Source organism: Candoia aspera, chromosome 3 (genome assembly GCF_035149785.1).
Source record: "Candoia aspera isolate rCanAsp1 chromosome 3, rCanAsp1.hap2, whole genome shotgun sequence".
In the NCBI taxonomy this organism is placed as follows: domain Eukaryota; kingdom Metazoa; phylum Chordata; class Lepidosauria; order Squamata; family Boidae; genus Candoia; species Candoia aspera.
The window spans coordinates 84,835,573-84,859,354 of record NC_086155.1 but is presented as its reverse complement, the minus strand read 5'-3'; the positions used below and the strand labels follow the sequence as shown (position 1 = coordinate 84,859,354).

The following is a 23,782-nucleotide window of genomic DNA, read 5'->3' as shown; positions in this document are numbered from 1 at the left end:
TTAAGATTTAAATGGTTGTGAAGGAAATGGTTACAGCCATTAACTTCAATGCTAGGCACATTAAAAGAGGTGGAGTGCCATGCTGAGTTTGGCACTTAAGGCAGAACAACCATAAAACAATATTAAGGCCTTTACCTGGCTTGGTTAGAGAGAATTTTTGCTGAAAACCATAGGGTGGGATCACAGTATCCAAAGGAATGCCTCGTCCTTTGTGTTCCTCTCTGTACCCTAAAAATAATCTTTGGAAGACCTGTTTGGGTTGCCTACTATTCTAAGGTGAGGGACTGTCCAGCCTTTTTCAGTAATAGCCCCCAACCCTGGAATGCCCTTGCTAATGAGATAGGCCTGAGAATAGTTTTGCTCTCTTCTTGGACAAAGACTTTTGTTTCCGCAGGCATTATCATCTTAATAACCTTAAACATATATGCTGCTGAGAAACTGTTTAACTATTCTGGCTGTGGCTTTCATTCTTTTGCCATTTAGGTGTCCTGGGTTTTAATGGTTGAGAGTTTAATCTGGGGATTTAAATGCATTGTAAGCTGCCCTGGGAGAACATGGTTGGAACATCATCATACAAACATTAAAAAAAACCCTATAGTTATCGGGAAAATTTGATGCAAAATGCCAGATGTGTATTTCATAGTACATTATGTGAGGAAGAGACCGGTGGCCAATCATCTGCCTCAAGAGTTTGATTACTAAAGGCCTACCTTAACCACTAGGTGGAACTACACTTGAAGCTGTACCTAGCATAGTACTCTCCCTCAAATCTAAGCATGGGAGCCCCCTAACTCCCCGAAGTTTACTTATTTTAAGCCGGGTGAGCAAACGTGCACCAACGTTGTGCTCAACCGTTGTTAACCTACCAGCGTCATTTCCTATGGATTTCGCTGAGCTGCTCTTCAGCAACAGAGCTGATGTCTCCAAATGCCTCTTTCTCCCTCGCTACCTCGCACCTGTTGCAAGGCTCGGCAGCAAAAGGCTTGCCTGAGGGAGGAACTGTGGCAACCTTCGCAGCCGAGTACTTTAAGCAGAAAGTCTGCGGAGGGTGGCCGTCTGCTCCCCGCCCCTCTCCTTCCTTTAATACTCACGGGATGGAGCTGGGGAGCGGATTTGTGATACTGAAAATAGGCGCCGAAACCCACGCCGGGTTCGCGCGAAGCCTTGCTGCCCGGCCACCTTCGCCAAGCAGCCCCGCGCGGAATCCCCCCCACTGCTCTTTCCACGTCCCGCCGCTCTCCAGCACACTCCGCCTCGTGTCCCTCTCCGCCCCTGCGCAGTGCAAGCAAAGGGGCGGCCAAGAGCTCCGGCGACCAATTACCGCGCCGAGAGGAGGAGCACCAGCCCGGGATCGTCCGCCTCCCAAGCGGGGAGCCCGTCACACAAGCGAGGGAAGGATGGAGGGCGAGCGGGGCGCGCCGCAGTCGCCGCGGCCGATCTCCTCCCCTCCCCCTGGTGGTGGGGCGGCGACGGCAGCAGCCCCTGCGTTCGCCGAGTCGCCAGCGCCCCCCGCGGACTCGGCGCGGCCCCTTCTTCTGCCGTCCTCCCCGCAGCTGCTGGAGTTCGACGACGATGAGGACCTGGAAGTATTCAGCAAGGTACAAGAAAGGGGAGCCCGCTGCCTGCTGCTCCCAGAGAGCCTGGCAGCCCTCAGCTTTCCCCGTGGGGTGCTAGGGGTAAGGGCAGATTTCCCCCCACCGTAGGAGCGCGCAGCAGCTCTCGCCCGCCCGCCTTCCCTCCATTCACGCGAACCCACGGGAGAGAAGCGTCCTGCAGCTGCCCGGGAGCCCTCGCCCCTTGCCTTGCTGCCCTTTGCTCCGGAGCTGCGCTAATCTCGTTTTCGCTTGTCCCGGGTGTGCTGGTGGCGGCGGCGGCAGCCATCCAAGGCGAGGAACCAGAAGGGACCTCGCGACTTTGACCTGAGTGGCTTTCGAGCGGGGAGTTCCTCCCGGGCCTCCAGCGAGGCAGAAGTTTGCAAAGCACGGTTGGACGCGCCTGCCCTGACAAGCGCCCTCGGGTGAACCACCTTGATTGGGTAGCAAGCAAGAGGATGGGGAGACAGGGGACAATTCGGACTCTGGCAGTTGGGTCTGTGGCTGCATGAAGTGCTTCCAAGTTGCATAAAAGAAGCATTTCCAGTTGGAATGGATGTGGAATGAGTTGGTGTCAGCCTCTAGGAATGCCCGCCCCCTTTCCTTTTTATCAGGATATTGTTTGTGCAGCCCCGAAAAAAGTTAAGGCCCCAAACAGTTTTCCTAAGGTAAAGCTTTCTGTTAGACTACACTTCTCATTGTTCCCAGCAAGTGACACCATTTTGGCTGGGGATCGTAATCCACTACATGTAAAGGGCAGCAAGCTGGGTCTCACCAGTCAAAGCAGAAGGATGATAGTTGCCATGTTTCATGTGATTGCTGCTGATTCCTGCCAATTCCTGCCCTGGAATAACATTTGGCCATGCTGTACATAGGTATGGTATCTTGATGCTATGTTTCCATGCTTTGTGGATTAGAGAAAGGACCTGGGGAATGAAGCAGGCCTGGTTCATGTGTTGAGGTAAGCGTTTCGAGAATGTTACTGTAGGTAGCTAATGTCTCTTCTTCTGTTTCTAGATTACCTCCATATTGAGGCACAATATAATAGACCAAAGGAGATATTTGAGTCTTGCCTGTGGCTGTGGAGTTCTGGAACAGTTCAGGAATTTGATCCAGATTTTTCATTCACTCTTGCCACTGTGGCAGGAAAGACAGGCTCCACAAATTACGATTTGTCTCACTTAGCAAGGCATAATTCGTGGTCACCCCTGGACCCTCTTCCAAGCACAGGGAAATATAGCACAGAACAAATATCTTATATTGCAGGGATCTTTGTTGGAGGAAAAACTCCCTGGAAGGGTATTGTTTGTTCTGAAATGAAACCTGACATCACAAAACACCTCCCTTCTCTCCTTCCCTCATGTTGTGCTGAGCTTTAGGGGAAGCAGAAGCATCTTGTGCTGATTTTGCCTGTTCTGAAGCCCAGGACAATAGAATCAAATTTGCTCTTCCCCTTGCTGCCAGAAAATGTGGGAGATATGCTGACTATGAACTGTTGTCAGGACTGGCAAGACGAATTGGGGAGATTTAAGGGAGTTCTGCCTTTGCCAAGATTACTGGAGCTTTTGCCTCCATCCAACTTTTTATGGGTGATACCCCAGAGCTTTGAAGCCACTCATCAATATAACTAATGCTGTGTTGAAATGGACCTAGCAATTCTCAAAAGTTTTCTTCTGCGAAAGAAGTTTCCACAGTTTTCTCCTGTTTTTCTACCTTTTTCTCAGTGCTTGAGAATTTATTTCACATTTCTCTTTGTGATGCTTTTGAGGTTTATGCTTGGCGTGGGGATGGGGTTGCTACTGCAGGTATTGTTATTTTGTCATATTGCCCCCTGAAGCCTTTCTGACTGCCTTCAATTCCCAATCTGGGGGCAGGGAGGGACCTACACAGAAGGAGTTCCTTTATAAGGCTTTCCCTTGGGATTTAATGAAAGGTGTGGAAACCAGAAAAGCTGCAGATAACTGAAGAGACTTTCGCAAGACAGGCCTTTCATAAGCACTCCTTGGCTACCTAGTCATCAGATAAGTGCAAGAACACCATATATCTTTGAATTTTCTTCTCTTCTGAAATAGTTTCAAAAGCAAATTCTCTTTCATCAAACTGAATGAAAATTAGTTGGAAAAAAAATTCAGGGTTTGGGGTTTTTGTTCTTGTCTTTGTGCATCGCACTACCTACATGACTTGGTGGGTGAAGGGATAAAGGGCCAGCTTAGTTTCTCTCTTTTTCTCATAGTAGTTAGCATGCTGATAGTGGCTGAGACAGAAGGCCTCTGTTGAGTGAGAGAGAACTGCAGTAAACAGGTGGGCAGAGCAATCTGAGTGTTGGCAGGTTTCCTTTTCCATTCTGAAACTGATTATTAGGAGAACAGAGGTCTCAGTGAAGGGTCACAATTGGGACTGATGGTTACATGCAACTTAAATAGCACTCTAGTTCTACTACTAAATGCTCTCTCCGCTACCAAAAAGAATTAGCTGCCGGTGCACAGGAATCTTCTCTGCTGTTTTCACAGATCTTTTCCTTATCAGCTGAAAAATCAGGCATGTTGATACGGGTGCCTTCTTCGTGATTGGTGCATTGCATTAGCAGAAGTGTGAGAAAAGTAGTCAGTCAGGTGGAACAGACTATGTTGTCTATATCTGGGGTTGAATTCTGTGAGTTGTGCCACCTGGCTGGTCTCACGACTTCTGTGCAGTTTGTCGTTTACACACACACACAGCCTCTCTTGGGGTTGTGCAAAGCAGATGCACTCAGTATCCCTGTCCATACTGCAGCTCTAGTGAATGTCAAGGGTGAGGCAGTTCAGATGTTACAAACCTTCAGAAGATCCGTTGTCTCCATGAACAGCCCTTTGGCCTCACTGCATCTTGCAGGGAGAAAATATCTCTAGGAACAAGTTTTACATTCTGCTATGGTTGATTATGATTATGTGCCATCAAGTTGGTGTCAATTCTTAATGACTGCATATATAGATTTTCCCCATGATGATGTGTCCCTAACCTGGTCTTTCAGGTCTTCTAACAATGCACCCATTGCCACTGTAACAGTCCATCCACCTTGCTGCTGGTCATCCTCTTTTTCTCTTTCCTTCCACCTTTCCCAGAATTAGAGCCTTCTCTAGAGAAGTTACTTCTCATTTATAATGTAATGTTTAACTTAGCCCATATACAGTATGTCTTAGGGTAGTGATAAAAGGTTTTTTGTTGTTTATTGGTTTAGTCACTTCCGACTCTTCTTGACTTCATGGACCAGCCCATGCCAGAGCTTCCTGTCGGTCGTCAACACCCCCAGCTCCCCCAGGGACGAGTCCGTCACCTCTAGAATATCATCCATCCACCTTGCCCTTGGTCGGCCCCTCTTCCTTTTGCCCTCCACTCTCCCTAGCATCAGCATCTTCTCCAGGGTCTCCTGTCTTCTCATTATGTGGCCGAAGTACTTCAGTTTTGCCTTTAGTATCATTCCCTCAAGTGAGCAGTCTGGCTTGATTTCCTGGAGGATGGACTGGTTGGATCTTCTTGCAGTCCAAGGCACTCTCAGAATTTTCCTCCAACACCACAGTTCCAAAGCATCGATCTTCCTTCTCTCAGCTTTCCTTATGGTCCAGCTCTCGCAGCCATATGTTACTATGGGGAACACCATTGCTTTAACTATGGGGACCTTTGTTGTCAGTGTGATGTCTCTGCTTTTAACTATTTTATCGAGATTTGTCATTGCTCTTCTCCCAAGGATTAAACGTCTTCTGATTTCCTGACTGTAGTCAGCATCTGCAGTAATCTTCGCACCTAGAAATACAAAGTATTTCACTGCATCTACATTTTCTCTCTCTATTTGCCAGTTATCAATCAAGCTGGTTGCCATAATCTTGGTTTTTTTGAGGTTTAGCTGCAAGCCAGCTTTTGCACTTTCTTCTTTCACCTTCATCATAAGGCTCCTCAGTTCCTCTTCGCTTTCAGCCCTCAAAGTGGTATCATCTGCATATCTGAGATTGTTAATGTTTCTTCCAGCGATATTAACTCCATCCTTGGATTCCTCAAGCCCAGCATGTCACATGATGTGTTCTGCGTACAAGTTGAATAGGTAGGGTGAGAGTATACAACCCTGCCGTACTCCTTTCCCAATCTTAAACCAGTCCGTTGTTCCGTGGTCTCTTCTTACCGTTGCTACTTGGTCATTATACAGATTCCTCAGGAGGCAGATAAGATGACTTGGTATCCCCATACCACTAAGAACTTGCCACAATTTGTTATGGTCCACACAGTCAAAGGCTTTAGAATAGTCAATAAAACAGAAATAGATGTTTTTCTGAAACTCCCTGGCCTTTTCCATTATCCAGCGGATATTGGCGATTTGGTCCCTAGTTCCTCTGCCTTTTCTAAACCCAGCTTGTCCATCTGGCAATTCTCGCTCCATGAATTGCTGAAGTCTACCTTGCAGGATCTTGAGCATTACCTTACTGGCTTGTGAAATAAGTGATAAAAGGGCCACATCACAAATATGAAAGTTAAAAAATAGCACTCTAAATTGTTTATACATTCAGTCCTAGAAATATCTACTGAGAAATAAGCTTCACTAAGGTCAGTGAAACTTATTCTGAGTTAGGTATTACAACTTGAATATTATTGCTATATATTCTTTGTTTTAGCTCAAGGTTTGATCTTCAAGGCAAATAGGAAGTTTTGAAAAAAATGTTACTGTAAATGAGTCTCTGAAATAGGTTGTGCATTTGAATCTGTGCCTTTGATCAAAATGGATCCTTGATGCTAAGCAGGAATGTATAAGTCACTGTTTAACTTCAGTTGATTTACCATTTATATTTTTAGTTTGTTTATTATTCCTTATTTATTTATTTATTTATTTCTCATATTTTTATTACCACCCATCTCCCCCACTTGGGGGACCCTGGGCGGTTCAGAATAAAAATTTATGCTAGCAAATAAGATACAGCTTGGAAAGCTTGAAGAATTGGAGACCAAAGGCCTGAAGGAAAATATTTTATATACTTGTCAAAAGGCCATCAGAGATATAATGAACTGACTTCTCTAGAGGGAAATTTGCAACAGAGAGTAAGAAGGCCTTTTCCTCTGTCCCAGTGATATTCAATACAGATGTCAGGAGGATGCAAAAAAAAAAAAACTAAACCCTTCAAAAAATCTTCCTGCAACAGGTAGATTATTGCTGTTGGCTCAAGTAAGCCAAGAAGATGTCAGGTCCTGAGCTAAGATATTATTAGTTTAAGCATTTTTTTTCAATAAATGTGATCCTAAATATTGATTTTTCTTCTTCATTTAGCACATTGCTCATTAAACCACACATTTATTTATTCACTCAACCCATTAAGCCAAAACTAAATAACCCACACTGTGGCTTAGCATGATGTATGAACATGGTCAATGTCAAAGAAGTAATCTGTGGTTTACTTCTTTGTAAGAATAGGAAATAGTGAGACAATAGTAAAGGCCTGGAAAGTAGTGTCTAACAAGTATGGCCAACTAGAATATGACCAAAACCAGAGTTATGTGGTACAACCAACTTGAACATAGGCAGATACTAAGAATGAGAGCTATCCTGATGAAGTTCTATATATAACTGGGACAGGGAATCCATAATTCTCCAGATGTTGCAAAATTGCAACTCACAGGAGCCACAGCCTGCATGACAATTGCAAAGAATGCTGGGGTTGTAGATCAGCAATATCTGGAAGGCCACAGGTCTTCTGTCACTGATAACAGAATTTCTAATCTATTAGGAACCCAGCTTGGGCTTGTGAGGGTTTAGTGATCAGATAGCAATACCCTGAATGCATCAAAGATAAATTATTTCCATGATTGATCTGTAATGTAAAACCTTACTATTCTATAACAATGTTCGGGTTACTGGTTTGAAGTCAGCTGTTCATCAGGGCAAACATTCAACCCTGCTGTTTTCCTAAAAATTAAACAAAATAACATTCATGGAGCAGCTGTACAAGACAACAGACATTTTTCATTCTTGAAACTCTGTGCTCAGTTATGTGTATGACAGAAATTTATGGAACGAAGAATCTAAATGTCAGCATCTTAGAGATAAGTGCTAGGTTTGCTATTGCATATGAGCCTAAAAGGCATTAATGAATCATTTATGATTTGTACATTTCCTAATGTTTAAAAATAAACCCAGTCAATCAAGGAATAATATTTCCATTCTGTGTACAGGATCATCTAAATCTTTTCCTCCATCTTCCTGAAGTAAACACTAAAAGTCAGTATTTTTATACTTGGATGTATTGTGTCTAAGACTGTTTAAAACAAATGTTTCTTAATTGGGTTTAGGGCAAGGTAAGTGGGACAACATCTATTCCTATCTGAGAAAGGTGGGCTGATGTGAAGAGATAGCATCATCTATTCTCCCTTGCCTATTTTCTTTCCCACTACCAATTCCTCATCACCTTCCCCAAATCTATTACTGTTTCCAGCCCAATCTCTACACAAACATACCCCCACACACACAGTCATAGTTGTTTGTTTAATTCCTTCTTCTGTATCCTTTTCTCCTACTCCCCTGTCATTTTGCTTTGGGCCATTGGCTGCTGGGAAAAATAGCAGCAGAGAAATGTCCCAAAAGAAAAGCATAAGGGCTAATAGTAGAACAGTGCAGAGTTATGATGGAGAAACGTACAGGGTCTAGCACCTGCCTTCTCTGTCTTTCAAGGTGTGGTTTGGGGGAATAAGAAACGTTCTTCTTTCGGTGGCAGATGCAGATTTGCTGAAGTAGTGGATTGGTTCACACAACACAGTAAAAACCAGACCCAGATTAACAAAACACAGTTGCTGTGTTCCTGTAAAATGCTGGGTTGAAACAGATATGAGTTGAGGTGATTGCTTGGTTTCCATGATGTGTTGTTGAGAGTGGCTGGTTCTCACATATGGGAGTTACATGGCGAGCTGGTTGCACAAATGCTGATTATGCCAACACCTAAGTATCTCTAGCACAAAGCAAGATATCCACTAAGCTATAGGAAAGTAGAAAAAAGAAGTGCCAGATTGAAACTGTAGTGGGTTTAAGAGGGGACTGCATTCTCACGTTGGCATGGGGCAGTCAACTGCTTCAAGCAGCCTTTTTCTAATATGCAGTAAAGATCTTTATCTAGTGGGGCAAGTGTTTGGGTAGCTTCTGCCAAGCTTGAGTTGAGGACAGTCACACAACATACTGAAGTACAAATCACCCAATCCCACTTTCACCTAAGCCTGCTGTAGTGTGCTGTGCAGACTAGTCCTGGAGACTTAGATGAGATCACTGTATCTCAATAATTTCCCAAATATATTCATATGGTTTGGAAAGGTAGCAAAGTTCCATTCCAAAATTTTGCACTATTGGCCCGAAGGACACTGAAATCCAAAATATCTGGGGATTATCATATTGCATACTCCTGTTAAACCACCTATACTATTAATGTGCATAAGAAAATTTTCTGTTCATGACTCCCCATGCGAACCAGTAAACAGTCCAGCAAAGAACTTGTTAACCCAGTAAAGCCTCTGTGGAACTAGAAAATTCAAATATAGCAGGAGAACTACCTGTTCTCTGCAGTTGCCCCAACAGCCATAAAAGCCAGAGATCACTCCCTAGAAGTCCAACCTGCTTGCTTCAGGAGCTGTGGATTGGTGCCTTCATGGGATCTGTCTGCCGTGTTTGGAAACCTCTTGAAACAGATTGGACTCTGGTCTAGAAAAACTGGAGATACCAAACGAACTGAAGATTTTGTTTAAATACTGCAGCATATAGACTAAATCATGGATAGCTGTGGTGAATCTTTTTGTTTTGTTTTCACTTTTCATAAAGCTGGTTTAGAAAAAGGTACAAACATCTTGTAAAAACTGACCAGTCACTAGTCTGGGAGGAGGTTATTTAAAGCAGGGAAGCAAGTGAAAACAAGGGTGCTGAATTCATTGTTGTTAATGTTCAATGCTGTAAAACCTTCTTTTACAGCAGAATGTTCTGTTGACTGTTTGGGATTATTGATACATGTAGAACTTCAAGGTCCTTCAGGAAGGAAAAAAGTGAAGGTCAGTGTGATTCCTGATGACTATATAAACACATCCACAATGTTTTCTTGGCAACAGTATGGAGGTGATTTTCTATTCCCTCCTTTGGGAATTTTTTTAAAAACTTCCCAGTCTTTCTTACAGCCCAGGGATTTTCTGGTGGTCTCCTATCCACATACTAACCACGCCCCATCCTGCATAGTTTTCTGAGATCAGCCATGATCAGGTAGGTGCAGCCACCTGCTATGACTCAGGCAGAAAAGCAAAATACTAGTAATAATAGCAATAATAATAATTCCAACAACAACTTTCCACCCACTACTTTTCCCTTGAAGTTTCTTCTCTCCTGCAAGCTTCCTCTGGTAGGGATATAGAAACAAAACACCGTATGTCTAGTATTTACAAAATGGAAGGTGGCATTGGGAACGCTAAGGATTGGATGGAAAAGGGAAGTTATGAGCAAGGGGAAATTAATCATAAATAACCTCCTCCTCCATCTTCTGATATTCGGGTTTAGCTTTAGGAATGGTTATATGTTATATGTAGTGAACAGTGAGTCCTAGAACATGGGGCTTCATTTTTTCCTCATAGACACAATAGAGTATGGAAAGTAAATGCTTCAGCTTGTAATGTTTCATGCAGCCATTTGGAATTGATATCATATTAAATCACCACAGTCCAAGATTCGCCTCCATTTAAGGCTTTTCAGCTTTTTTCACAGTTAAGTACCAACGCTTTATCAGATCAATTTGCCAGCTGCCCAATCAGTTGAGTGTTTAGTTCCAAGCCTCTGAACACAGCTTGCTTACTTCACTAACTCCAAAAAATTTAGTCAACAAAGCCTTGAAATACCACTTCAAATGCTTATATCACTTATTTTAAAGACAGCTTATTGTTGTCTCCAGATTTTGCAAACATTAATAGAAGTGTTCCTGCAAAATCAATATTAATAGGAAGGAAATTCCCTTGTTGTCATACTGCTCCATATATTCATCTGCAAAGTTTGCTGCCTAACCAAAACATTATTTTCTTAGCACACAAATACCTGGAAATAAATTGACTTCATATATCATTCCTTGCAGCTTGCTCAGTGGAAATAAAACAGCTCCCTAAGTGGTGAAAAATGAGAATCTTAAAACTGTCAAGTTTAATAATCCAGATTATTACTCAAATATAAACTTGAAGTACATACATTTTAGAAAATGCCTGGTTGTGTGGCATAATGATGCCCCCGGAGCACAAAAACTTTGAATGGAGCCTTAGAAGATAATAATGTAGGGCATCTCTCGTTCCTGTTGGGTATGAAAGTTGGGATTCATATTCTTGGATCCTTTCTATTCTGTATCTAGGGAAAAAAACATGTTTGTAGTTGCATCAGATTACCTGTTTTGGAATCAGTACAAGGTAATTACCTAAATGACCTCCTGGGATCTAATGTAGTGTACTGTAGTTAAGGGTGTGGGCTATGAGAAGAGCAGGTCCCAGTTCATATCTCATTTCTGCCATTTAGACAATCCACATTCTTTCAGTCTTAATCACTCATCTGCAAGACAGGAGAATACAAACATGATAACCCACTTAAATACTCTGTGTGTGTGGCTTGAGTTAAAGTTATGTAAGTAATGAAGATGAAGTGTACTTAAACAGTTGAAGTGTGATGTATGCATACTCAGTGTTCTTGGTGTTGAGACAATAATTACAGTCTGGCTTGAGTCCTGAGTTTTAAGTTAATTTAAAGAAGTTCCTGGAAACAGTGCTTTTCTGGAAAGTTATATGGTCCTTCCAGACAGTTCAAGATGCTGCTTTCAAGCCTTCTAAAAGAAGAACTTTCCCCAAATTGTGATTTTAGAATAACGAAGAGCATGGAAAGAAAAGTTTCCTTTTCCCCCCCCAGCATTTCCCTCCTAGTGTTCATGATTTGCCCCACAGAGAGCCTTCTACATTTTATCCTCAATTTGGTGCAGTGAAATTTTCTGAATACTGAATTTGCAAGCCAAGAGGTCAGAGACACTGATTGCAGGATAACCATTCTGTTCTGCAGAACACTAGCCTGGCAGGGATATCAAGTTGGAGAAAAGGACCCCAGAAATGTTAGTAGTGACAGGGAATAAAAATTCTATTAAAAAGTCTCCAAGGATGGCCTTTCTACTCAATTCTTTATATTTGCCTCACCGATTGCTGGGTTTTTGTAGAACAGTGACATACATAGCAAAATGTTCACTGTATAAAGTAACGTTGGAGCCCTGAATGATTCCTGAGCTATTCCTTCTGTTAATCAGACCAGTAGGCAATTGCTTTTCAATTACTCTTCCTTAGAGCCTGTTCTGATAATCAAAAGGAATCTGGAAAATTTAGGATCATCATCTTTTTGGTATTTCTTTTGTTCAGTCCAAGAAACAAAAGCATTAACCCAACCCTATCACTGGCCCGTCTCTTACCCTTACCCTAATCCTATTTTATCTCATTGTGTCTCTTTTTCCTTAACATTGACCACATCTTTGCTCCCTCATTTTTTCCAGCTGGAACTAACTAGACCAGCCTTTCTCAACCTTTTGACCCTGGAGGAAGCCTTGAAGTATTTTTCAGGCCTCAGGGAACCCCTGCACATTCAGGCTCAAATACAGGCCAGAAGTTACAAAATTATGGTATTCATTTCATGTATAGGCCTGTTTATATGCATGAACAGTGTTCTTAAACTAGAAATAATGAAACTTACCTCTTTAATGTGAAGTTGCCCAAATTTGAAATAACTTTTTAAATAAATCATGATCTTCCAGGGAAGCCCTAGTGACCTCTCGCAGAACCCTGGGGTACCATGGAACCTTGGCTGAGAAACCCTGATCTGTACTAACTATTTATTTATTTAATGTCTATAGCTGCCCATCTCAACAAGTGACTCTGGGCAGCTTAAAATCATAAAAATTATAAAACAGTTAAAATAATTAAAATGATTAAAAGTACAAAATAAATATATATATGGTCACCAAGCAAATAATGCATGGATGTTAATGTAGCCAAGAAATGGGGCCATTAACACACTCAGGGCCCCAGGCCCCTGTCCCAGGCACACAACCACGTCTTTGCAGCCTTACGGAAGGCCAACAGGGTTGGGGACATCCTCATCACTGAAGGGAGGATGTTCCTGAGGGCAGGCGCTATGGCAGAGAAGGCATGCCTTCTAGTCCCCTCCAACCGACATTCCTTGGCTGACAGGACCCATAGCATGCCCAACCTATCAGACCAAATTGGACAGGTAGAAACAACTGGGAAAAGACGGTCCCTTAGGTATACCTGTCCCAAGCCATGAAGGGCTTTAAAGGTGACAACCAGCACCTTGAACTGCACCCGAAAGCACACTGGCAACCAATGCAGCTCACGTAGTAGTGCTGTTATATGTGTCGAATATCCGACACCATTTACTACCCCAGCAGTCGCATTCTGCACCAGTTGAAGCTTCTGAATGCTCTTCAGGCACAGCCATATGTAGAGTGCATTCCAGTAATCCAGACAGGAGGTTACAAGAGCATGACTGACTGTGAGCAAAACTTCTCAGTCCAGGAATGGGTGCAACTGGCACACAACCTGAAGGTATGCAAAGGCCCTCCCAGCAACGGCTGCCACCTGCTCTTCCAGCAGGGGCTGTGAGTCTACAAGGATCCCCAGATCGTGCACTGGGTCCATCTGGGGCAGTGCAACCCCATCCAGGACCAATGATGGAAAAACCTTGTCACCGGAAGGCCCACAAACCCAAAGCCACTCAGTCTTGCTTGGGTTGAGCTGAAGCCCATTGCACCCCATCCAGACCCTTACAGCCTCCAGGCACTGGGACAGGACATCCATGGCATCACTCAGGTGGCCTGAGGTGGAGATACAAAGCTGGGTATCATCAACATACTGATGATACCTCACCCCAAACCATCCAATCACCTCCCCCAGCAGCCTCATGTAGATGTTAAATAGGAGAAGGGAGAGAACCGAGCCCTGAGGCACCCCGCAAAGTAGGGGACGTGGGCTGGACCTCTCCCCCCCATCAACTGGAACCAACCCTGGAGGAAGGAGGACAACCAGCATAACACTGTGCCACCCGCCCCCAACTCCCGAAGCCAGTCCAGAAGGATACCATGATTGATGGTATCAAAGGCCACTGAGAGGTCAAGAAGAGTGGGGATGGTCACACTGCCCCCATCCCACTCCCGCCAGAGGTCATCTAAGAGTGCAATCAATGCCATTTCAGTCCTGTAACCCGGCCTGAACCCTGACTGAAAAGGGTCCAGATAATCCGCTTCATCCAGGGTCCTCTGCAGGTGCCACGCAACCACTCTCCACAACCTTCCCTAGAAAGGGGAGATTGGAGACTGGACAAAAACTATCCAGACTGGTTGGGTCAAGCAATGGCCCCTTGAGGAGAGGGTGCACCACCGCCTCCTTAAGAGCCAACAGAACCACCCCCTCCCTCAAGGAATTACTAACCACCGCCCAGACCCAATCATGCACCTCCTCCTGGGCAGCCTTAACCAACCAGGAGGGGCACGGATCTAATACAGAGGTGGCCAAACTAACAGCTGCAAGGGCCCTGTCCACTTCCTCAGGTGCAACAGGATCAAACTCCCCCCAGATAATCATACAGGACTTAGCCCCCGTAGCCTCCACTGGTGCTGCCATAAAGCTGGAGTCCAATGTAGAGCAAATGCGAGTGACTTTATCTGCTAGATGCACAGCATATTCCTCACAGCGACCCTGTAGGAGAAACCCAGTATTACTCCCTCCAAGGAGGGACTGGGTCACCTAAAATAGGGCCGCCAGGCAACAGTCTGCAGACGCAGTAAGAGTGGAGAAATAACCACAATTTGCCACAACAGAGGCAAAACAGTACTTTTGCCTCTGTTGCTCTTCTCTTCTTTTTATCTCCATGTGTATCTGAAGTCACTCAGAAGAAATGCAGAAGGGGCAGATAGCCCTGAGATTTCCTTCAATTGCCAGCCTTTGGTTTATCTGAGAGAGAAACCTCTTTGAGCCACCTGAATCTATGTAGAGCTCACCCCATGAACAGGACTTGAACCAGCCAGTATCATCCTCAAGCAAGAGGATCATCCACTGAGTTAGTTGGTGGTGCTGCTCTAAGAAGGTTGCTGGACCTTGCAGGAGCTGAACTAAGCCCTCCACTACATTTCCTTCTTAGACTTTGGAAGCCCAGTTTTCCTGGGTCCCTGAGGGAGATCTTCTGACTTGGGTTTCCCAGCCTGAAGGAGTCAGCCAGCTTCAGCTAGATCCAGAATTAGACAAAGGATTGGCTTATTAGTTCCCACCCTTTAAACTAGGCTTGAGTCCTCAGCTCTAGGAGAACTGTGGTGGAGCACACTGACCAAACCCAGCCAAAGAGCATTGTCAAAACAGTTACTGATAAGGACTGCCTACTTTTCTTTCTCTGCCAACTATCTGAGGATCCATCTAACCCTGACCTTCAAGAACTCTGTGCACAAGCTGCAAATCAATTCTTTTCTCCTTTCCTTCTCTTTTCAATGCAGAGATGTGCTATTTTATTCTCCAGGCCCAAGTGAATTGGTACCAGTGCAAATGTACCCCTTAGTGTATGTACAGTTGTAATCAAAATTATTCAACCCCCATTGCAAATCAGGTTGATTGTCAAAATGTACAGACTTTCAGCTGTTTGCAATGAACAGATCAAACAAAAGCAGTTGAAATGGCTCAACACAATGAATGCTTCAAGTGGTGTCCCCATATTCAACTGAAAATGCAACTTAGAATGACTTCTCCAGTCTCAAAAATATTCAACCCCCTGAACAGAATCCGTCACAACAGCACACATACAGTATGCAAAACAGGTGTTGTCTCAAGCACACCTGGTGCAACTAATCAAGGGCTTCATTAGTTGCACCAGGTGTGCTTGAGCTGGAACACATGAAATACCTGAACTGGCTAGGGGTTTGTTGAGTGTCACGTTTGACTGCATGTTTGAAATACAGTATGGCTAAGTCAAAAGAATGGTCCAAAAAGGTAAGAGAAGAGATCATCGCCCTTCACAAACAAGGAACAGGATACAAAAAGATAGCGAAGGCACTGAATGTTCCTAGAGACACTGTTGGAAGCATAGTTCGCAAGTTCAAAGTTAAAGGAACAGTGGTTACACTACCTGGACAGGGCAGAAAAAAGAAGCTGTCAGTGGCTGCAACCAGATTTCTGAGAAGGCAGGTGGAGAGAAACCCTCGAGTGACTGCAAAAGACCTGCAGCAAGACTTGGTGGCAACAGGCACTGAGGTTTCAGTGAGCACAGTAAGGCGCGTACTAAACACAGAAGGTTTCCATGCCAGAACTCCAAGACGTACACCACTACTGACCCAAAAACACAAGTAAAGTTGGCTCCAATATGCTCAAAATCATCTCAATAAGCCACAGAAGTTTTGGGATTCTGTTCTGTGGAGCAATGAAACAAAACTGGAATTTTTTGGCCCGGTGGATCAGTGGTATGTCTGGAAGAAGAAGAATGAAGCATATGCTGAAAAGAACACGCTGCCTACAGTTAAGCATGGTGGTGGCTCGGTGATGCTCTCGAGCTGCTTTGCCTCCTCTGGCACTGGAAACCTGGAGTGTGTGGATGGCAAGATGGATTCATTGAAGTATCAGGAAATCCTAGGAGAAAACGTCATGCCATCTGTAAGGAAGCTGAAGCTTGGGCATCATTGGACCTTCCAGCAGGACAATGATCCCAAGCATACCTCAAATTCCACTAAGGCTTGGATGTAGAAGAAGTCCTGGAAGATTCTGCAGTGGCCATCACAGTCACATGACTTGAACCCCATAGAAAATATCTGGTGGGATTTGAAGAAGGCAGTTGCAGCACGCAAATCCAAGAATATTACTGAACTGGAGGCCATTGCTCATGAGCAATGGGCTAAGATTCCTTGGGAACGCTGCCAGAAGCTGGTGTCTGGCTATGCATCTCGTTTGCAGCAGGTCATAACAGCAAAAAGGTGCTCTGCTAAGTACTGAAGATGCTTGCCATGAAAGGGTTGAATAATTTTGAGACTGGAGAAGTCATGATAAGTTGCATTTTCAGTTGAATTTGGGGACACCACTTGAAGCATTCATTGTGTTGAGCTGTTTTAATTGCTTTTTGATTTGTTCATTGCAGACAGCTGAAAGTCTGTACATTCTGGCAATCAACCTGATTTGCAATGGGGGTTGAATAATTTCGATTACAACTGTAACACATTTCCTTCCCTCTTTGCTTGGGCAAGCAGTCTCCAAAATGCTGGCTTTCTTTGCGGTGGCAAGAGTCTCTGATTTTCTTTGTGCCATCTCCTGTAGCTAAACACTGTGTAGAGTGGTTCACTTCTTGAAAACTTCCCCTATTTCCCCTGCTGCTCTCTGAGCTCCTTGCCTTTCTCTCAGCAAATTGGATAATGTGCTAAATACATATTACCACTACTACAGCAGGTCCCCAGTTTAAGAACGAGTTCTGTTTCTAAGTCTGTCCTTAAGGTGAATTTGTATGTAATTCGGAACAGTTATTTAGCATCAGGTAGTCAAATGTTTGTCTTAGTATATATTTTACCTTTCCATGCATATAAAACACTTAAGAAACACTTCTGAATATACTAAAACATCTTAAACATAATAATACACAAAGTAGTATTGTGTATTTAAGCTGAAAGATTGTACTTAACTCGAATTTTTAATATAATAGTCTTTATGGCAGTCCGTTCTTAACTAGGAGTCATCCATAAACAGGGACGTTCTTAAACCGGGGACCTGCTGTACTTATTTGATTGCTTTGTGTGTTAGCTTTCTTTGTGCTACCTTCCCCGTAAATTGTCAACTGCTTATTATCTGCTTGCCCTTAAACATTAGTTTCAAAAGTAGTTAATCGATTATATTGATTAGTTAGAGTTATATAACTATAGTTATTAATTATAGTTTTGTTTCTGGACTTCCGGAACACATAAACTTAATAATCTGTAATATAAAGGTTCTGACAAAATTGTCACTGAAGAGAAGAAGCTAATTTGTGTACTAGCTGACTGACGTGAGAAGAGGTGGGTTACTTAGCTACCAAAAATTTCCTTAAGGTAACCTGTCCATATAGGGACGCGGTGGCGCTGCGGGTTAAACCGCTGAGCTGCCGATCGGAAGGTCGGCGGTTCGAAACTGCGTGGCGGGGTGAGCTCCCGTTACTAGTCCCAGCTCCTGCTCACCTAGCAGTTCAAAAACATGCAAATGTGAGTAGATCAATAGGTACCGCTTCGGCGGGAAGGTAACGGCGTTCCGTGTCGTCATGCTGGCCACATGACCCGGAAGTGTCTACGGACAACGCCGGCTCTAAGGCTTAGAAACAGAGATGAGCACCGCCCCCTAGAGTCGGACACGACTGGACTTTACGTCAAGGGAAACCTTTACCTTTACCTAACCTGTCCATGACTTGTTTTCCACGTTACGCAATAGTTTTATATAGAGATGTATGAGTTTGACCGTGACAAGTGACTAATGAGAGAAGATGCCTTGAATTACTATTGAAATCAGCCAGAGCTTAACAAAATGAAAATTGAACTAGGCTTGGCTGCAGGATCACCATCAGCAGTGGAAGACACATTACGGAAGACCCAGGGAAAAAAAGGAAAGTACAAACAAAAGCCAATCGATAGGGAGAGAGAGAAAAAGCTAAAGTGAATGTGAGGTTAGAAGGTGCTCGAACATAATAAAAGAAAGGATTTCAGAAGGAAGGGCATTCAGCAGGAACAAGCTATAAGAGAAAAGGTCAGAAAACTTAACATAAGGTCAGAAAAATGGAGAAAGAAGAAAATTGAACTTGACAGATTGCACAGATTTTGTACCATTACCTTTATTTTTTTTCCCCCCTCTCAACTTCTCTTCAGGTTTCTTACGCTTCTCCTTAAAAGTCTCTGTGGTTTTAGTAGACTGGATCTATCTTTTCTTTTTTGTCTTTGTGTTCCCCTTTGGTTTCTGCAGAGGAAAAATTCCAGTCTTCGCAATAAAAAATTTCTCTCCAATCTCCATAATCAGGAAAGCAATCTACAGTAACGAATTATTCTGATCATGAAGAGAAGAAGAAGAAAAAAACCCACTATTCCACAGGGTAAAAATACCTCTAATGGATATACTGTCTTTGAAATCCTCTGTGGCAGAACAGTTGTGCCACAGCAGAGAGAGTTCCTTGTCACCAGCTACTTCCTGCCCAATGGAATAACGTTTGAACTAATACTTTTAGTAGGGCTATCAGCTGCTGAAAGAAATATGAATTAGCATCTGTCGTTGAACTGTTGGATTGATTGCTTTTAAAGAAATGTGTGTGTTATATAAATTTCTATTGAGCTACTGAAATACAAGGTTCCATAGACAGATGCTGGTAATCATTGGACCCAATCCAGTTGCACTTTGCACCAAGTGTTCCTTCAAGGTCGGTCCCCTAGAATGAGGAAAGTCAATCTATAATATTGTACATTTTTTAGAGTGGAATATTGGGGTCGAATGAGCAGCATTTTGATGAGAAAATGGTACAAGAGGAATGAGATAAAGCATTACAGTTAAAGATCAGAGTGCTTGCAACTATGATTTTTGAAAAGTGGTTATGATAATTCCAAGTACTTCTTTAAATATCAAATGCTTAAAATCACAGCTGGGTTAAGCCTTATTATTATCATGCAGCTGTGATGAAAAATGGTGGCCTGGTTAAAATTAGTTAAGTTGGTTAATCTAGTTAGTTCATAATAAAGTTGAGAACTAACCAAAAACATTCAAGCCGGAGCGGTGTGGGCACAATGTGTCTGGATAGCACCAAATTGGGGATAGTGTGCATGTGTCACACTTCTGCTCTACGAAACTGAGTACAAATGAGGGCTTTGGTAGCAATTCAGTGATTTCAGGAAGCACCATTATTACTTTTTGAGTCACTTAACAATTTGTATTATAATCTACAAGGAAAAGATACATACAATATTAGCATTTTAAGTATTACAAAAATGTGTTTTGCAGTGCAAAATCCAGTGCCTTATTTACAAAGGGACTCTGTTGCTGGAAGGAAGAAGAAAAATGGGTTAACTTTGGAGGTCAGGGAAAGTTTTAGATCCAAATTCCCAAGTGCATCTTCAAGGAAAGAAAGGCTATTGTAGTGATTGATAGATTGATTGATTGATTGATTGATATGTCTTCCCACCTCCTGTTTGCTGATTCCTTGAGAAGCGAGCGGCCTGTTTTCCAGGCCAGAAAAGAAGAGAACAGCTGGCTGAGATCTGTTTCCAGTAGGGGTATAATGCTAGGGAATTGCCTGTAAAAACTCTGGAAGAATTGTTATATAAAAAGGGGAAAAAACTAGTTAATTCTATAGCAACAATTTAATTACTTCTTTAAGAGCCATAATAGTAAGTACATAGACATACATAGGACTATATGATACTGTTCTTTCTCTACAAATAAAGAGATATAGTAAAATAAATCTATTATTTAAGGTAGAATTTCAGAACTGACTCAGTATTTTGTATATGATCTTCTCTCAAACTCCAGGAAAAGCAACATGACATTCAGTAATGGTTGCTAGCCTTCTGTGATTCATTTAAAAAAAAACCAGATTGAGCATGAAATACAAGCCTTGTGTATTTTTGCCTTACAAATTGTGATTAATCTGTTATATATTATAGCAGTCACATGTAACTTTTATGGCGGTATCTTTTGGTAACCCTGATGACTTTTTCAATTGCCTTGTTTATCCACAGGATGTGTCGCTCATGGAGGTGAACTCGTTCAGTCCTTTGATGCCAACATCTCCGTCTTCGATGATAAATCAGTACAAATTTGAGGACGAACCAGAAGGAAAGGATCTTTTCATAACAGTTGATGAACCAGAAAGCTATATTACTGCCATTGAGACATTCATCACCTACAGAATTGTCACTAAGGTTCATTTCTTCTTACTGCAAAGTGCCACTTTTTAAACTTTTCAAGCCTTATCCATCTTATTAGGGGCAAGCTATGATTTAATTAATTCATTGACCAACCAATCAATTTATGAGCTGCCTCAATTGCCATGGCAACACTAGACAACATATAATTCTGTATTAAATGTGTTTTTAGAACAAAAACAAATGAAGAGAAATCAGTCATAACAACATCAACGTTTAACTGCTCACTTTGGGGAACCCACAGCCATGAATATATTAATTAATTAATTTCCCACCTTTATTATTTTTATAAATAACTCAAGGCAGCAAACATGCCAAATACTCCTTCCTCCTCCTATTTTTCCCACAACAACAACCCAGTGAGGTGAGTTGGGCTGAGAGAGAGTGACTGGCATAAAATACCAATGAACTAAAAAAACAGGGTTACAAATTACCCTGTCCCACCACCTGCTGAAAGAGCCTGGCTTTCATTTACATAGATGGACATGCAAATAGGCAGAGAAAAGTGTGCAGAAGAAGACAGGTAATTTTAAAAAGTAAATAAAGCAATTGTGGCAATTGCATTTAGTTCCAGAAAGTGATATAGTACAGACTTTTCAAACCAGGTGTCCTTGAGATTGCAGCTCTCCAAACTATAATTTCAACAGATCTCCAAAGAGACTCTGTTTTGGACTTGTATTCCCTGACAGTAGTAGCAAACTGTTTTTGAAACTGCATGAAATTTCAAAATAGGTTATTTACTTATTTATTTAAGCTATGTCTAAACTGCCTGTCATTAAAATTATTCTTGATTGCAGGTGAGACGGTATATGTAGTGCTTTTCAAGGGAAAAAACTCGTGCAGCCGGCAGATGCTATTGCTAGGTCTCAAGGAAGTATAATGGTTCTGTTTATAATTATACAGAGGAAGTTCCTATATTTATTTATTTTTCAAATTTCCAGATTGCTTAATTACAATTACTCTGGGCAGCTTAACAGCCAACTCTATCTTCTCCCACTGTTGATAAAAACAGACAAAAAAATGACTTCCCCAGCCACCCTAACCCAAGAGCTGGCTAAGAGCCATGTTTTTAATGCTCTTTTAAAGGCCAGTAACATGGGGGCCATGCAAATGCCCAGAAGGATGCTATTTTAGAGAGCAGGTGTTATGACAGAGAATCCCCTTTTTCTGGGTCTTGCTAGATGACAGGACCAGTAGAGGTGTGTGTGTGTGTGTGTGTGTGTGTGTATACACACACACACAATACATACAACCAAATCCCCTTTTTGGTACAGCTGGATCTTCAAGCATGTATGATGACAGCATTCAGAGGTGAACCTCTTTGCTTTTTGTGTTTTTTTTTATCATAAAAGTAAGAAGACATGCTTTGGCAGGAATTTAATTAGCTTTTCAGTAGCTGGGGTGTGGCTGCTTAAGCCATTCCCCTGAACAATGCTAAGCTTAAAAGTTCATCTTTTTAGCTGTGACTGCTGGCTTGTATTTTACTGTCCTGTGCAAGATGTCAGCAATGGCCAGTGACCCCATAGTCCAAGACAACTGATGAGATGATGAACCATGTGTCATGAGTAAACTGGGTGCCATGGCACAGGGGAGCAGGCAAGGAAAAAATGATAAGCACAAGCAGTCCAAAGAAAATGTGAAAAATTGTGAACAAGTACAAAGATGGAGTGTAAAGAGGTATACCCATAGAAACAATTTCTAAAACTTACACTGAAAAATAGATGAATAATTCAGTAAAAAATAACCCTGGTTTATATTGGTGATAAAGTCACCTGATGAATCGTGGCTTTGAAACAGCTGTAAAAAGATCAGAGGAAAGCAAGCAACTGATTAGTAAGTACAACTCATTTGTTTTTGTATTGGATGTATTTATCATTTTTCCACAACTGGGTTTATTTATCAATGGATTTTATTATTTACTTATATACTTACAGACAGGATTTGTAAGATCTGTTAGGGAATACAAGCCCAAAGCAGAATCTCTTTGGAGATATGTTGGAATTATAATTCTAATATCCCCTCTGATGAAGAATTGAAACCATGTTAGAATATAGGGATCTCATTGAGGGGAATTCTGCTTATTCCATTACCAGTATCAGCCAAGGCTCCTTATTGATGAAATAGGAGAGGTTCATCATGTTTATTAAATTATTTGAGATTCCTTAGTGCATATTTGGCATGAGATGAAATTTGTTTACTGATAAGAATCCTGTTCATTATCAGCATGACACAAAACTATCTTTTAATTGAAAGAAATTCATGTATAAACTTTTCATCAAAATTCAGCTGAGCCAGGGATTCATCCCAAAAGGATTGTCTTAGCCAGTGTTTTAAGTGGAAGTTTCTCATTCAAGCTGCTATAGAGAGACTTTCTAATTCTATCCAAAGGAGAGCATTTGGAATAGAGTGAGGGACTCACAATAGAATTCTAATAAATGTTGACTGAATAGGTTCAAAATGCTGTAGGTCAGAGCACAAAACAACAAAAAACAAAACTTCTGCATTAAATAGATCGATTGCAGCAAGAATCTAAATATTCGTATTGTAGCTAGGAATTCTAATAATTGCATTTGCTGTGACCTCACAGATTTGATGCATCCAGGAAGTAGAGGACTGGAAGAGAATATCTAAATGTGAAAGTATTTACGAACAAAAAATAGATAAGAGAATATCTAAATTTTAAGGTAATTTATGAAAATATTTGAACAACTTTTCCTGCTCAGTTTGAAAACCATCCATTTCCCATTTATACTCTGAGGGTCTCTTAGAGAAAAGGAGCACCTTCATTTTGGAGCAATTTAGTCCCAATTCTTTGGTCTTTAAGGTAAGATCAAGGGTGTGTGGCATACTGGCAAAAATATGCCAAAACTAACAAGTATTATCCTTACAATTAGCAAGATATGCTAAATGTGCTATGGGTGTGATTATGGCTGGTAACGTAGCCTACACTTTCTCTTACTAAAAAGTGTTACATGAAAATTTGGTGATTCTAGTGACAACCATAGCATCCTCATAGAAGACTGTGACTTGGAATGTAAGAAGAGTTAATGGTAAACAGCATGAATTAATGAGTGAAGGTAAAGAAAGGAAGAAAAATGCTTGTGTCTGTGAATCTAAGGGAAAGGAAAAGGAGTTAATACATCTGAATGAAGCTGATTGAATCTTGTGGAATGGAGTTGATGAATATGTGCTGCGATGGACTTCAGTAACACTGCTGGTTCTCAGGAAGGAGGGAGCACA

General features: G+C 42.1%; 1 protein-coding gene across 1 annotated transcript in view; it reads left to right on the top strand.

Moving 5' to 3' along the window:
* The first annotated feature begins 1,379 nt into the window (after window positions 1-1,379).
* SNX7 (sorting nexin 7) overlaps window positions 1,380-23,782 on the top strand; it is a 60,201-nt gene continuing 37,798 nt past the window's right edge. Inside the window, exons 1-2 of the mRNA XM_063298271.1 lie at window positions 1,380-1,598; window positions 20,357-20,539. Of these exons, the coding sequence (XP_063154341.1) occupies window positions 1,398-1,598; window positions 20,357-20,539 (384 nt within the window). The 5' untranslated portion in view covers window positions 1,380-1,397. The remainder of the gene's footprint in view (window positions 1,599-20,356; window positions 20,540-23,782) is intronic.